This window comes from Lycium barbarum, chromosome 9 (assembly GCF_019175385.1).
Source record: "Lycium barbarum isolate Lr01 chromosome 9, ASM1917538v2, whole genome shotgun sequence".
NCBI lineage: Eukaryota > Viridiplantae > Streptophyta > Magnoliopsida > Solanales > Solanaceae > Lycium > Lycium barbarum.
In genome coordinates, this window is record NC_083345.1 from 85303740 (window position 1) to 85320971 (window position 17232).

General features: G+C 40.1%; 1 protein-coding gene and 1 long non-coding RNA gene across 2 annotated transcripts; both read right to left on the reverse strand.

The window, feature by feature from the left end:
• Positions 1-259: 259 nt before the first annotated feature.
• On the reverse strand, positions 260-907 carry LOC132612012 (uncharacterized). Its single transcript, XM_060326363.1, has 2 exons — positions 597-907; positions 260-446 (listed from the first exon to the last, which is right to left on the reverse strand). Exons 1-2 carry the CDS (start codon positions 905-907, stop codon positions 260-262), a joined length of 498 nt encoding a protein of 165 aa, XP_060182346.1.
• Positions 908-9549: 8642 nt separating this feature from the next.
• Positions 9550-14404, reverse strand: LOC132609037 (uncharacterized). Its single transcript, XR_009570657.1, has 2 exons — positions 14131-14404; positions 9550-13877 (listed from the first exon to the last, which is right to left on the reverse strand). It is a non-coding gene; the product is annotated as an uncharacterized LOC132609037 (long non-coding RNA).
• Between the last annotated feature and the right edge of the window lie 2828 nt (positions 14405-17232).

Sequence of the window (17232 nt, forward strand, 5' to 3'; positions counted from 1 at the left end):
GCATTGACGGTCCGTCAACAATGTCGACGGTCCCGTCAATTTGCACTGAGGTAATCTTTTGCCAGATTCTTGAGTTCCAATTTCTGCACACTCAACACCCGTCAAATAGCCCAGATACACTGCTGAAAACAAAATAACAAACCAAGAAAATATAGAAATCTAAACTTGGGTTGCCTCCCAAGAAGCGCTTGATTTAACGTCGCAGCACGACGGCGGTACCGTTTTATTCTGGATCAGGATCCATTCCCAGATACTTCAATTAGTATGCATCAACAATTTTATCCCCGTCAATGCAATCATGGTAGTGCTTTATCCTCTGTTCGTTCACCTTAAATGTCTGAGTTCCATCTCCGGACGTCAATTCAATCGCCTCATGGGGTGAAACACTTACCACCTCAAAAGGACAGGACCACTTTGATTTCAACTTGCCCAGTAGCAGCTTTAATCTGGAATTATACAGAAGGACAAGATCACCATTATAGAATTCTCGTTTCAAGATCTTCTTGTCATGATAGTGTTTCATCCTCTCCTTGTATAATGATGCACTCTCGTAGGCTTAGTACCATAATTTATCCATCTCATGGAGTTGAAACAACTGAGGATTAGTTGTTTTATCCCAATCCATAATCAACTTCTTCAAGGCCCATATGGTCTTATGCTCAAGCTCAACTGGTAGATGACAAGTTTTAACAAAAATCAGTCTCAAAGGAGAAGTCCTAATCAGAGTTTTGTAGGCAGTCCGATAGGCCCAAAGAGCACCATCAAGCTTCCAAGCCCAATCGGTCCTATTTGCATTGACAGTCTTGGCCAAAATACTCTTTATCTCTCGATTGGAGACTTCAACCTGTCCACTTGTATGAGGATGATAAGGGGTTGCCACCTTATGTTTCACACCAAACTTCTCCATCAATCTCGCGAAGGCTTTGTTGCAAAAGTGAGATCCACCATAAGTGATGATTGCCCTCGGAGTACCTAAGCGAGTAAATATGTTTTTCTATCAAGAACCCCATGAAACTATTGACTTCATTGTTGGGTAAAGCCACAGCTTCTACCCACTTAGACACATAATCCACAACAACCAAGATATTTTTCATGCCACAAGAGCTCACAAAGGGCCCCATAAAATCGATTCCCTAAACATCGAACACCTCTAATTCCATCACATAGTTCATAGGCATCTCCTTCCTCCTACCAATATTCCCTTGTCTTTGGCACTGATCACAAGACCTTAACAAAAAAATTTGCATCATAAAAGAGAGTAGGCCAGTAATAACCACATTCGAGAACCTTAGCAGCAGTCTAAGTACCACTACGATGACCCCCAACAGGAGAGTCGTGGCATGCCTTCAGCATCTTCATTACCTCACACTTGGGAACACAACTCCGAATGATGCTATCAGCACATGTTCTGAACAAATATGGCTCGTCCCAGTAATACATACGAGAATCCCCCAGAAACTTCTTCTAGTATGACTTTATATCATCAGGAACAATGCCCATCACCAAAAAGTTAGCGATGTCGGCATACCATGGTGCTACCTCAGCTGATACTGCTAAAGCCCGCTCATCGAGGATAACATCATCAATATCTAGCTCATCTGAAGGTCTCCCGGCTTCTTCAAGCCGAGAGAAATGGTCAGCAACCTGATTTTTAGTTCCCTTGAGGTCTTTTACCTCGAAATCAAACGCTTGTAACAACAGAACCCATCGAATCAATCGCAGCTTGGCTTTATTCTTTGCCATCAGATACCTCAATGCAGCATTATAAGTGTACACCACAATTTTGGATCCCAATAGACAGGCCCAAAATTTCTGAAAAGCAAACACTGTCACAAGCAGCTCTTGCTTAGTTACTGTATAATTCATCTGAGCCGTATTCAATGTTTTATTGGTGTAGTAGATAGGCTGCATGATTTTATTATGCCTCTGGCCAAGCATAGCACCAATAGAAAAATCGCTCGCATCACACATCAACTTGAACGATAGAGACCAGTCAGGAGAAATAATAATAAGAGTTGTGGTCAAACGCTCCTTCAATTCATCGAATGCCTTTCGTCACTTCTCGTTAAACTAGAACTTAGCCTTTTTTTCAAGAAGCTTTTCTCATCAAACTAGAACTTAGCCTCTTTTTCAAGAAGCTTACACAACGGATTAGAAATTTTGGAGAAATATTCGATGAAACGTCTATAGAAACCAACATGTCGCTAGAAACTCCAGACACCCTTAACTGAGATAGGTGGAGGAAGCTTTGAAATCATATCAATCTTCTCCTGATCAACCTCAATCCTCTTTTCAGAGATTTTTTCCCGAGAACGATCCTTTCTTTCACCATGAAGTGGCACTTCCCCAATTCAGCACTAGATTAGTCTCCTCACAGCGTTTAAGCACTCGATCCAGTTGGTCAAGACAGTCATCAAAAGAATCACCAACCACAGAGAAATCATCCATAAAGACCTTAAGAAAGTCTTCCACCATATCAGAAAATATCTACATCATGCACCGCTGAAAGGTAGCCGGTGCAATGTAAAGACCGAAGGGCATCCTGCTGAAAGCGAATATCACATAAGTACAAGTAAATGTCATATTCTCCTGTTCCTCAAGGGCGATGTTAATCTAATTTTAGCCAGAATACCCATCTAGGAAGCAATAGTAAGACCGCCCCGCTAGCCGATCAAGCATCTGATCAATAAAATGCATAGGGAAATGATCCTTGCAAGTAGCATTGTTAAGCTTACGATAGTCCATGCAAACTCTCCAACCTGTCACAGTCCTCATCAGAATCGGCTCATTCTTTGCATTGGGCACCCCTGTGATGCCGCCCTTTTTCGGAACATATTGAACCAGGCTTACCCATTTACTGTCCGCAATAGATTAAACTAGTCCAACATCTAACCACTTGATGATTTATTTCTTTATGACTTCTTCCATGTTTTCATTCAGTCTCCTTTAATGTGCCACACTTGGCTTACTATCCTCCTCTAACTGAATTTTATGCTCACTAATCCCTTGAATGTCTGCTATGGTCCAACCAGTAGCACGCCTATACTCACGCAATATCTCCACAAGCCTCTCGATCTGCTTCTCAGTCAGCAATGCTGAAACAATCACTGGTAACGTATTATTTGGACCAAGGAACTCATACTTCAAATATGATGGGAGCTGCTTAAGCTCAAGCTTCGGTGGCTCAACGACAGAAGGCTTTGTTGGAGGAGTTGTTCTATTTTCTAGATCAAGATTAAGCTTCTTTGGATTGTAAGAATATGAGCCCAACCCAACAAGTGAATTAATCGTCTCCACATAACCTTCTATATCTTCACCATAAAAATTGACAAGAATAGCAGCAAGAGCTTGTCCTAAACTATTTTTTTTCTATTTTGAATTCCACAGCTTACTCAACATCATTAAAAGAATCAATCACCGAAATGCTATCGTAAGCACATGGTAACTTCATCCCCTTACTTGCCTAAAAAGTCACCTCTTCATCATTGACTCATAATTTTATTTCATTCTTTTCCGAATCCATAAGAGCTCTTCCCGTAGAAAGGAAAGGTATCCCCAGAATAATAGGAATACCCTATCAATAGCATAGTCAAGAATCATAAAATTAGCGGGCAATATGTTACGCCCCTCATGCTTGGAGTAGTAGAACTATGGTTTCCTAGTCGGGTATGCCCTTGGAATAGAGACCCAAGCCCGAGTTTGGAGGTAGAAAATGTCTTACCACATGTACGAGGGTACCAGCAGATATTCCTGGCAATTTATAGAGTTAGAAGTTGAAAAAATCGAATCGACGCGATCTGAACTGAATCAGAAAAATCTGCAGGACACCAGTCGTCATTGACTGGTCATTGACCTGCGGCGTCGACGGGCCGTCGACCTGCTCGTCGAACCGAACCGCTGTAACCTTTTTGGCTTCCAAGTATAAATAGGTGGTTCACGACCTTATTTCATATTTTACTCCTTTCGAAATTAGAAAAACCCTAATATTTTCTCTCCCAATAATTTTCTTCATATTAGTGAAGATTTGACAAGACCTAGACCCAGTAAACCCTAGATTATGAAGAAAAACGTTGCTTCTAGGGTTTCTTCAAAGTTGTGAAGTTTAGGGAGTTGAAGTTGAAGTGATTCTTAGGATTCTTGACCCCTCAAGGTATGTAAATGATTTCTACCCTTATATTTAAGTTAAGTATCAAGCGTTTTAGTGATTCTAAGTAAAGAGGGGATAGTTGTGGAAGTGGTGAGTTGATGAAAGACAAGATAGTGACTTAGGGTTATTTTAAGAGATGATTGAAAATGGGTTTACGTATATTTTGATATATATATATATGTGTGTTCTCATTGTTGATGCGAGTATTGTAGTTGATGTGGGATCGAGTGAGAAGTTGGAGAGTTGTAAGCTTACAAAGGGAATTATTGTCTATAGTTCGTTGAGCTTTATACGTATTTGAGTAAGGTTAGTAAGAAAAGTAAATAGCCTAATTAAGCCCTATGTTATCTTAATTGTAGACTTGCAAGTTCGAGAGGTAGAAGTTGGACGATTGAGTATACTTCCAGATATGTTAAGGTCATTCTTTTCTTATTTTGGCATGTTCCTATGATATGATCCAACAAGCGAGCAAGCGAGCTTCCATATTACTCTACTCTTAGAAGCATTAGAAGTACTTAGTGTTTGATGTTCATATACCCCATTTATGAGTAATCCTTCTATTCATGGGTTTAGTCTTATATAGCCAGTTCTGTGCATACAGTTTAGTCATGCATTACATTCATCATATATTTATGTATATTGACCCGTGACTAGAATGTATTACATACACCAATATTAGATATATGTAAAGTATGAGGAGAGATATAAGCGTTATATACGTGAATATTAGATATATGTAAAGTATGTGGAGAGATATAGACGTTATATACGCATTACTACTATGATGATGATATTGATTATGGCCACAGAAGAGCCAATATGATATGACGAGATGCCATAGAGGCTTACAGGCGTTATATGCGTACATCAGGAGTTATATACGCACATATATCAGGCGTTATGTACGCACACATATAGATGCACCACCATCATTGATAGGTATGAGACTGCATATTATGTGCCAACAGAGCCATTGTCAGTTATGCAGATTTATGCATATTTAGGCAGATACTAGTTCATACATGCACTCAGTCATTTCAGTTTATGAGTTCAGATCTTATCCATGATTCTTATGTATATATGTTGTTCTTATGCCTTACAAACTCGGTATATTATCTGTACTGACTCTCCGTTGCTGGGGGGGGGGGGGGTTGCATTGATGCCTGCAGGTACAGGGAGACAGACAGGTGGTCCAGCTCAGTAGGACCTCTAGATCTAATAGTGGTCAGTACGCTCCATTTGATCCGGAGCTACAGTTAGTTTTGGTATGCCTCTTTTGAGATGTGTATGTATATGGGTATGACGGGCGTGTACGAGATCTAGTAAAGTCTTTTTTATGGGCGTGTTGGGCACCACACTTATAAACAGGAGGCTACAGGACACTTAGGATGATGTCATTCTTTCTCTCTTAGATTGTACGATATAGCCCTCTGTTAAGCGTTCGTTTCTGATGAATTGTTTTGATTTCAGTGATGCCCCGTAAGAAAGCTACAGCTACCCAGAAGGGCAAGAGAGCGACAGGTGAGTCCACTAATCGTACTTGATAGGCCATGAGGGCCCAGAATGAGATTCAGAGTTAGGGGTTGTCTGAGACATCGCATACCCCGCCCCCAGCACCAACCCCAGTTCCTCAACCGGATACAGAGGGCTAGGATGTACGGCATGTCGTACAGTTGTTGACCAAATTAATAGCTGCCTAGGCTTAGCGGCAGGGAGTCGGTGTTGACCAGGCAGATAGGGCTAGTAGTTTGAGGGTTAACACCTTCCTTGGGTTAGGTCCTCCTGAGTTTTCTGTAGTAAAGCAAAATATGAACCCCCAGGATTTCATTAATGGTATGCAGAGGACCCTAAGGGCTATGCACGCGGATGAGGTTGAGTCGGTGGAGTTGGCTTCATATAGACTCCGGGATATTTCGATACAGTGGTATCAGGCATGATAGTTATCTAGGGGAGAGAATGCTCCTCCAGCTGTGTGGTGAGAGTTCTCAGATGCTTGTTTTCGCCATTACTTACCTCCAAAGGTCCGACGGGCACAGGCAGATAGGTTCCTACGTATTGAGCAAGGCAGTATGAATATGCAAGAGTATTGTGTACACTTCGATTTCTTGTCTAGATATGCCCTAGCCATGGTGGCATCGCTTGATGGCCGGTCTAGGGCCACACTTGATAGATGAGTGCATGACTAGTGCACTACAGCCAGGCATGGACATCTCCCGTATACAGGCGTATGCACAGAATTTGATGGATCGTAAACGCCAGCGGAGGATAGAGCGTGAGCGTGACCGAAGTCATTGTATGAAGGCTATATCTTTTGAGATAGTTAGTGTGTTCCGGGGAGGACAGAGATAGCAGTATCCCAAGTTTTCTTATCAACCGGCAGGGAGTGCACCTCCGCGGTTTCCAGGTCCGAGGTTTGACCGGTCATCTTATTCCGGAGCGGACCAGAGTTCTAGAGCATCAGGCTCTCACTACCGACCAGATTCAAGTCGGATGAGGCCCCCTTTGCCGTGATGTACCTAGTGTGGCAAGTTACATGCAGGTCAGTGTCAGTTGGGTTCAGATGTTTGCTATGCTTGTGGAAAGTCGGGCCACAGGATGAGGGAGTGGTTGATGGGGGTTGGTACAGGTATGGTTCAGCCTACAGCAACTGTGGCTGGCTCTTCTTCTGTAGTGCGCCCTTCAGGGCAAGTTTTTCAGATGCCAGGAGGGCAAGTTTTTCAAACGCCAGCAGGGCAAGTTTTTTAGACGCCAGCAAGGCAAGGTAGGGGAGAAGTGGAGCATCCAGCTCGAACGATCCTCAGCACCGCGTGTATGCATTGGCTAGTAAATAGGATCGCGAGACCTCTCCCGATGTTGTTACAAGGATATTATCAGTTTCCTCCCATGGTGTTTATGCACTGATTGATCTAGGTTCCACTTTATCATATGTTACGCCCTTTGTTGCCGGCAAGTTTGGGATAGAGCCCGAGCTGATTAAACCTTTTGAGGTGTCTACGCCAGTTGGTGATCCGGTTATAACTAGGCGAGTATAATGAGACTGTGTTGTTATAGTTTGTGACCGTCATACCGCAGCAGATCTAATTGAGTTACATATGATTGATTTTGATATTATTATGGGCATGGACTGGTTGGATTCTTGTTATGCTAATGTTGATTGTAGAGCAAAGATGGTTCGATTCCAATTTCCAGGCGAGCCAGTCCTAGAGTGGAAGGGCAATGCTGCTTCGCCTAGAGGTAGGTTTATTTCCTACCTTAAGGCAGAGAAAATGACCCAAAAAGGGTATATTTTTCACCTAGTTCGAGTTCAAGATATACAAGCAGAGTCGCCAACTCTTCAGTCTGTTCCTGTGGTTAATGAGTTCCCAGAAGTATTTCCAGATGAGCTCCCAGGCACTCCCCCAGAGAGGGAGATTGATTTTACTATTGACCTATTGCCAGACATTCAGCCAATATTTGTTCATCCTTATAGGATGGCACCTGTGGAGTTGAAAGAATTGAAAGAGAAGTTGAAAGATTTGCTCGAGAAGGGCTTTATCAGGCCTAGTACATCATCGTGGGAAGTGCTGGTGTTATTTGTGAGAAAGAAGGATGTCTCTTTGCGAATGTGGAATGATTATAAGCAATTGAATAGAGTGACTGTAAAGAATAAGTATCCGCTCCCGAGGATCGATGATTTATTCGATCAATTGCAAGGCGCTGAATATTTCTCGAAGATATACTTAAGATCAAGATATCACCAGGTCAAGGTCAAGGAAGAGGACATTCCGAAGACGGCATTCCGGACTAGGTATGGCCACTATGAGTTTCGTGTTATGTCGTTCGGTCTGACTAATGCCCCAGCCGTATTCATGGATTTGATAAATCACATATTCAGGCCCTTTCAAGATTTGTTTATGATTGTATTCATAGATGATATTCTGGTATATTCACCGTCAGAGGCCGATCATGCAGAACATCTGCAGACAGTGCTTGGAATTCTTCGAGGTAAAGAGTGGTATGCCAAGTTTTCTAAGTGTGAGTTCTGGTTTAACTATGTGGCTTTTCTGGGTCACATTATTTCAGAAGAAGGCGTTAGAGTGGATGCCCAGAAGATTGAGGCTGTGAAGAATTGGCCAAGGCCCACGACACCAACGGAGATACGTAGTTTCTTAGGCTTGGCAGGTTATTATAGATGGTTTGTAGAAATGTTTTCCTCTCTTTCAGCCCCGTTGACAAAATTGACTCAGAAATCAGCTAAGTTCCAATGGACAGATGCTTATGAGCAGAGTTTTCAGACGCTGAAGGATAAGTTAACTTCAGCACCAGTTTTGACTCTTCCAGAGGGAGCAGATAGCTATGTGGTATATTGTGATGCTTCAGGTGTTGGATTGGGTTGTATGTTGATGCAGCATAGTAAAGTTGTCTCCTATGCTTCTAGATAGTTGAAAAAGCACGAGAAGAATTATCCAACCCATGACCTTCATTTAGCGGCAATGATTTATGCGTTGAAGATATGGAGACACTACTTATACGGTGCCCATATTGATATCTATACTGATCATGAGAGTCTCCAGTACATCTTTAAGCAGTTACTTGAAGTTGTGTCAGAGGCGATTGTCATGCCCTATTTTTAACGGGTTAAAACTAGTTCACAACTTATGACTATGTTTCCTCTTGTTTTGTAAATTTTCAGAGTCGCCACCTAATTTTAGGAAATATTAGGAAACCATTTATAAAAAGTAAACTCCATTTTTTAGTCTTTGAAACCTGTGAGATTCTAGGTAAGGGTTTTATTTACCCTGAGGGGAAGGTATTAAGCATCCCTCAGAGCCTGTCCGAGAACAGTCTTAAAAACTTAGTTTAATTAACACTAGAGAGGGATTGTTTATCTATTTCTTATTTATTATTACCTATTTTAAAGAACTGCTAAAGGGACTAATTTCCTAAGATGATTCATACAAATAGCAATTTTAAAGTCATTATAATCACGTAAATAAATGCATGCATGTATAGAAATGATTAGTGAAGGGTATGTATGCATGTATGTAAAAGATGATATATGTGTATGTTTATTTCTAAAAAATAGTTTAGTATGCATGTGATACACATGTATTTATGATGTATTTTTGAATAGAATAGTATAACAATGGGAGGATTAGTAAATAATGTATATATGTGATATACTTATATCCTATATAACGCTTCAAAAAATGGCTTTTGAGTAATATATATGATTAAAGGAATTATTGTTTACGAGAGAATACCTTTGGGCCAATTATTTGGGCTACAATGATAGCGAAACCATTTGTTCTTGCTCGAGAATTGATTCGTTATAGTTTAGACCTGCCATTAACTCAACGCTAGTAATAACACAAAATTAAATCAATCTTAACTTTAACTAATCGCGAAATACCCAATTGGCAAGCTTCGGGTTTCAACTGGATTAAGAAGGAAAACCAAAGTAAATAGGTTAGCAATTTGTTATAGATCCAAATATACATGTAATACTTGGATACATAAATTTAGATAAAAATAAATAAGGTTTAAGGCTTGAGCCCTATTTGCCCCTTTTCTAGTTCTTCGGCCAAACATGCGGTGCTTCCAAATTTCTTCGCTTCAACTTTTGGTACATCTTTGTTCTACTGCCTCGCGTTATTTGTACCTCACAAAAATATGAAAGGAAAATGTTAGAAAAAATGATACGCCGCCCCGTCGGGTGACGTTTAGGAACATAAATAATATCCCGCGGACTCGTATCAAACTTTGAGAGCTTTGATTACGGAGGCTCAGACTCACGGTTCCGAATATGGCAAAGGAATCCGAAACATGTCTTGGCTGCAGACTAGTGGCCATTCTAGTTGCCTCGCCAAACGCATGTTCGTTCCTACCTCGTGATTCTACTATGAGGTCATCAACGCCTAAACAGGGGGATAACCTTTTCGGACAAAGGCATGGCCTCAAATTAAATTTCTTTTCATCGGCCCTAGTGTTGTATCATATTCAATCAGTGAGCCTTTATCAAGTGTAGCAATCTGTTCGTTTTTCAGCCAAAAGCAGTAACAGTAGGCAGCCACAGACAGCAGCTGCTAGATAGCAGCAAAATGCGGTAATAAAAGAAACTGTAGGCAGTCACAAGTGGCACCAAGGATAGCATTAAAACTATGAGAGGACAGCCACTATTTTCATCAATATGAGGCCACGAGTTGACCAGAAAATTGGTTCATAAACAACTACCCAACCATCTTGATATGCGGCAGTTGTTTCATCTTAACTGTAGCATTGGGACATCAATTATAGCATCTGTTTTGCCTCATAAAATGCAGCAAACACACAGCAGCCATTCTCGCCAAATGAACAACGGTTCGTGATGGAATATGACACTTTTAGCTCAAGAAAATGACGACAATCTTCCTCAATACTTGCAACGACAACAGTAGATAATTGTCCCCAATTATAGCAGCTCCTTGCATCAAAATACAGCACTCCGAACTTTGGAAAAATATAGCAACTATCTTAAAACAAGCAACTGTTTGTAGCAGCAGTGGTCTCCAGTTCAATAGCAGCTCATGATCATTTGGGATTGGGAAATTTTCCCCGAGTCATGCAAAGAAAAGAGGGGGGTGAAGAAGAATGAGTATCCAGAAGCCAAAGGATTTAGCAGAAGAAAAGAAATAATGACTACTTGAATATGAGGCATTCTACACTTGCTGAGTAAATATATAAACTTTCCCGAATCAATATGTCAAAGAAGGGTTAAGATTTGGGTTTTAAGAGTGGATGGGCATAGAAAGCAGTTCCATGATACGACCCAAGTATTTAGAAACTATAAATTATAAGAAACAAAGTATTATCTTTCAAAGTTGAGATTTTGGGATTAACGAGCCTCTGTAAATCAGTCCCTTAACGACTTCCAGAAAGTGACTATACCAACTAACACAACATGACTTAAAAGGAAAACTTCAAGACTGGTCATAAACATCACACAAGGAATCAAACCTAAGAGATTCAGGCGAACAAAAGGAAACATAGTACCTCAAGAAAGATGAACTTAAAAGCTAGCCATAACACACATATAACATAAGGCACTCTACACACTAAGTGTTGCTAAAAATATTGAGTTAATCTTCCAATATAGTACCCGAGCAGTTCATAGAAAGGCAGAGAAGAAGAACTGAACATATTCAGACAGGATCCAGTGATAAGAGATATCTCAGAACTCAAAGCAAGATCTTTTTGAGGATTTAGAAAGATTATACTTGGATTAAGTACACAAAAGGTAAAGTCACTAAAAGTGAACAAAGCTGGCACATCACCTTTGTATAATAATTCCAAGAAAAATGGGTAAGGATCATGTTAGCTAATCACTGCTACTGCACCTAAATTGAAAGCTTTTGACAAATCTCTATTCTAAAAGGGAGGGTGACTCATTTATTTAGTCATCAAATTAACATAGTTATCCGGATATCCAATGCTGTCTATAGTATGCCTTTAAATCTGTAAACTGAGTGCACATTCCAGATTCGATTAAAGAAGAGTTTGGAAAATAGTACTTGAGGTTCTAAAAAAAAACTTAACCAAGCAGAGAAGGAAATTGAGAGAGATCCTGAATCAATTCATGCTTAGATTATTAAAACTGTTCTTAAGGAGAAACTGGATATGACCATTACATGGCTACATATAGCAGCAAAGGATGTTAGGAAACTCAGTCATGATTTTTTGGAAACAAAGGAAATATTACACAATATAACACCTAAACAGTAACTCCGAAGATTCATATTCAAATAGGGTGAGTGTTTATATAATGTGGGAACAGTACAGCAGCAACACACATTTAGAGATTATCTAGGCTCGATGTTTAGCTACTGGAAATAAACTTAAACAAAACAACCACCTAATACAACTAATTTCCCTTTGTGGTTAATCTGAAACTAGTTAAGCCAATTGCTATAAATGAAGTATGAAAATTTATTCTGAGATGGGAATCAGTATCTGAACATAGTTGGAAGCTAATAATAAATGGTCTATTGTGTTGTTCTAACTAAATCATTCAAGTTATCAACCAAACAGCCACTCAACTTTGAAGCAACTTCCAGTTCATATGAGCTTGTAACCAACATAATTAATACGTTAAAGAAACACTCTTATCCTGCCTCTTCTTATGTTAAACAAAAGAGGGTGAAAATAGAAGGAAATAGAAGGGCAATCCAAACAGAGAAGATGATTCAACCTATTAGCAAAGATGATTAAATCTGGTTCTTATACGGCTAAAACAGAATTAGAAACACCCCAAAGGAAACCATGTTCTAACATGAAAGGGGCCAAGCAATCAACTTAACATTATTGGATTAAGATAGGAAGAACAACAAACTACTTATGAGAGCATTACTTTCTTAATCCTATAGCTTCTAGGTGAATGAGAGAACTAAAGGCAGAAGAAAAACATCACAGTTGACTAACATTAAGCAAACGATATTCATCACAAAGAACTGAAGAAAAAAAAAAGCATTTGATAAACTCGAACCGAATTCACAAAGTTAACCAATTCAACCATGTATCATTATCTCCCAATTAAAGATATTGCGAATAAGAGGTTACAAAGCTAAAACTTGCGGGTCAAATGAACACATAGAGCAAATAGAGAACGAATAGAGGAAAACTCAAACAACTAATTCACATACTAAGTTTTCGCCTCTACATCAGCCAATGCTTATCAAGACTAGAGTTTAGCTATACCAAACCAGTATACAACCTTAAGCACATACCTTAATCCTTATCCTTAAGCTAAAACGTAGTTAACGTTACACAATTTTAAACCAATCTATTTCAAATAGAAGCAAATAAACAGCAACCATACTTAACACATACTAACACATGATTAAGGCGGAAATTAAAAGAAAGGGACTTTTAAAAAAAAATTACCTTTTCGTCAAGCAACGACAGGGGCGATGAGAGTTGACGAGGAACACTCTTTCACAAAAAATCGACTATTCCGACGAATCGGAAGACTTAAAAAATTTAACTACGAGTAAGAAACTTCCTCAAAACTCAAGGCTTAGCCGAGTTTCTAAGTGTTTCTACTCTTTCGGGTGTAAAAAAAAACCATTTTGGTGGTGTCCACATTAAATTTAAACACACACTTTGATCATAATAGAAGGAAACTGAAGCTAACACATCCTAATAATTATACCAAACAGTGTCTACATTAAATTTAAACACACACTTTAATCCTCGTCATTTGTTTTACCCGACCTTAAACTGATCTAGTTTCGAAACTAAAAGAAACGGCGAATATACTTAACATATGGGAGAATGTAAATTATTTATTTGACTCTAACAAGATTACAACTAAACACACTAAATAAATTCAGAAGTGACAAAACTAAAGAAATATATGGAAAATGACAAGACGAGCAGCGACGAGGTTGAACACATATTCGACGAAATTAGTCGACTTACACTAATTTACAACAAACGAGGAGAGGACACATTCCAACCAACCAAACCAAACAAACGACGAGGAAATACTTGAACAAAACTACATTTTTCTCCTACACAATTGGAAAAAAAAAACGAAGTAAAAAAAAATATATGATTACCTTCTTCGTGATAGCGAACTGAGGTGATTCATCGTTGTCGAGTCGCCGAATCCGCTCGTTAACTCCTCTCGGAATATATTTTATGTCAAAGAGTAGAATGTAAAGAGTGATTTCTTTCCCTTGTTCTCATAAAATGAAAGAAGGGAGGTTTTCCACTGAGAAAGCTTAAAAAAAAAATAATAAGAGAAGAGGATTTTCTCCCAATTGAAAAGCTCGTTCGAAAGGAGGGATTTCTTTTTTCTTCCAAAAACTCCCCTCAACACAAAGCTAAAGGGTTGTATTTATAGCTAGATTTAGCAGCTGAACAGCTTCTCAAGGAAGCCAAGAATTCGAAATTCAAACAAGAAGTGGGAAAATCCCCAGAGACGTTTCTGACAGAGGAGATGATGAAGGAGGGAAAAATCTCACCTTTTCAGACTGATTGGAAAGGAAGAGAGCCGTTGAGAGCGAGAGTCTGATGATCCTAGCTTGTATCTGTTGTATTGAGAGAGAGTTTGATGGGAAATAGGTGATGGGAGAGGCCTAGGGTTCTGTTGGATGGGTTTGGTGGTGGTGAGGTGATGGACATGACGGGGTGGAAGGGGTGGCAGCCATGGTTAGGTTGAAGAGAGAGGAGATCAGTTAAGCATTTGGTTAGGGCTGTTGGTTAAGGAGAAAAAGAAAAAAGGGGCTGTTTGGTTCGTTAGTTAGAATGGAAAATAATGGGTTGAAGACTTTAGTTAGGGGATTTAGTTGTAGGGGTTGGGCCGGGTCATTTGGTGTCGGGCTGAACGTTTTTGGGCCATAGATTTTGTAGGATTTGGCCCAAATTTTAGGTAGATGAATTATTTTCTCATCCCTTCTTACTTCAATCAATTAATTAAAATATGCTCCTCGGTCCTAATTAATTCCCACAAAATGTATACCTATATAAATTGCAATATGAGTATACGTATTTAGTTTTAAAATAGAGTAGAAGATGATTAACATAGTAAGAAATAATATTAAAGGAGAAATGTCGATGCTAATATCGACATAGAAATATCAACACTATTTTTGAGTGATTTAATTGTAAAGAATGTTGTTTAATAATTTTTAATTATAAAAATATGATGTTTGGTAATTCTTAGAAAAAAAAATGTCCTTAACTTAAGGTAAATAATCTCGAAAAATAGTGTAATAATTAGCGAAAATATTCCAAACTCATTTGTTGGGGAATTCTCACGACTGAGAAGCATAGTGAAATTAATTAAACGAAAAGGAGGGCCAAAATTGGGTGTCAACAGCGATGGTTGGAGAGGTTAAAAGACTATGATGTGGATATCGTGTACCATCCCGGGAAGGCTAAGTGGTAGCTGATGCCCTTAGTCGTAAATCTATTGGTATCTTGTCACACGTGTCACCAGAGAAAAGAGAAATAGTCCGTGAGGTTCATCGATTAGCTAGCCTCGGAGTTCGATTGATAGACTCAAGTGATGCAGGAGTTACTGTTCAACACACTGCGGTATCGTCCTTGGTAGTAGAGATAAAGGGGAGCGTCAGTATGAAGATCCTAGTTTAGTTCATTACCGAGATGCAACACCTTAGAAAGAAAAAACACCCTATGTGATCACAGGTGATGGAGTACTCAGGTATCGAGACAGATTATGTGTCCTTAATGTTACAGGACTCCGCCAGCAGGTTTTGGAAGAGGCATATTACACCCATTATTCTATTCATCCAGGCTCAATGAAGATGTACCATAATCTCAAGGAAGTTTATTGGTGGAATGGTATGAAGAGGGATAGCAGAACTTTCCGCTCAATGCCCAAATTGTCAGCAGGTCAAAATAGAGCACCAAAATCCTGGAGGTCTATTGCAGGCAATGGAGATTTCGACATGGAAGTGGGAGATAATTAATATGGACTTTTTTACAGGGTTGCCCCGTACTCAGGGGAAGTGTGATTCGATATGGGTCATAGTTTATAGGCTTACAAAGTCAGCTCACTTTCTGCCTGTCAGAACTACTTATGCAACTGAGGATTATGCAAGGATTTATCTTAAGGAGATTGTACAACTTCATGGTGTTCCTACAGCCATTATTTTAGATAGGGCAGAACAGTTCACAGCCAAATTCTAGAAGTCTTTTTAACAAGGATTGGGGACTCAGGTGAGTCTTAGTACTGCATTTCACCCCCAAACAGATGGACAAGCAGAGCGTACTATATAGACCCTTGAGGATATGCTTGGAGCTTGTGTACTTGACTTTCAAGGCAGTTGGGATGATCATTTTCCTCTTATCGAGTTTGCATATAACAACAGTTACCATTCCAGTATTCAGATGGCTCCTTATGAGGCCTTATATGGGCGGAGATGTAGATCGCCCATAAGGTGGTTTGATGTCGGGGAAAATCAGTTAGTAGGCCCAGACTTAATTCAGCAAGCAGTTGATAAGGTGAAAGTGATTAGAGAGAGGTTGCTAACATCTCAGAGTCGACAGAAATCCTATAAGGATAATCGGTGACGTAAGCTATAGTTGAAGATGGGTAACTGGGTGTTCTTGAAAGTTTCGCCTATGAAGGGAGTGATGAGGTTTGGCAAGAAGGGGAAGGTGAGCCCTCGATATATCGGGCCATATAAGATCATTCGTATAGTGGATACAGTGGCATGTGAGCTAGTATTTCCTTCTGAGTTAGAGTCGGTACACCTACTATTTCATGTATCAATGCTTCGTAAGTGTATCGGAGATCCTTCGAGAGTGGTACTAGTGAATGACATTCAGGTGACCGAGCACTTATCATACGAAGAAGTTCCAGTGGCTATATTGGACAGACAGGTCCGTCGGTTGTGGACCAAGGACGTAGCTTCAATTAAAGTCTTGTGGAGGAATAAGAATGTTGAGGAAGTGACTTGGGAAGTGGAAAAGGTAATGAAAATTGAGTACCCACATTTGTTCCCAGTAGTACAGGAGGTTCGGTCTGAGGCATCATCACCCCCAAGTATTATTTCATTTCTGTTATCGTGATTGGTCGTGTGAGGCCATGGTATTGTGTGTTATAGTATGTGGCCCTGTGTGGCATTATTTTGGGTTGCTGCGTGCAGGATGGACTGGTATAAGTACAGAGGAAACTTTGTCAAAATTTTTATAACCCCGGATTGTTCGAACATTTAAGGACGAATGTTCCTAGGGGGGGAGGGGGAGAATGTTACGTTCCTCGTGCTCGTAGTAGTAGAACCTATGGTTTCCTAGTCAGGTATGCCCTTGGAATAGAGACCCGAGCCCTAGTTTGGAGATAGAAAATGTCTTACCCCAAGTACGAGGGTACCAGCAGATATTCATGGCAATTTATAGAGTTAGAAATTGAACGAATCGAATCGACGCGATCTGAACTGAATCAGTACAATCTGCAGGACACCAGTCATTGTTTATGGGTCGTCGACATGATCGACGAACCGTCGACGTACGGCGTCGACAGGGTCTCGCAGCCTTGCATCTGCAAGCGCAGGTCGACAAAGCAAGTTGACGGACCGTCGACACGGTCGACGGACCGT

Coding starts and splice junctions, on each gene's coding strand:
- LOC132612012 (XM_060326363.1), bottom strand. CDS start 907: ATGGAGAAGTTTGGTGTGAAACATAAGGTGGCAACCCCTTATCATCCT. Junction 447..596: donor GATAAAACAACTAATCCTCA/GTTGTTTCAACT, acceptor GTATAATTCCAG/ATTAAAGCTGCTACTGGGCA.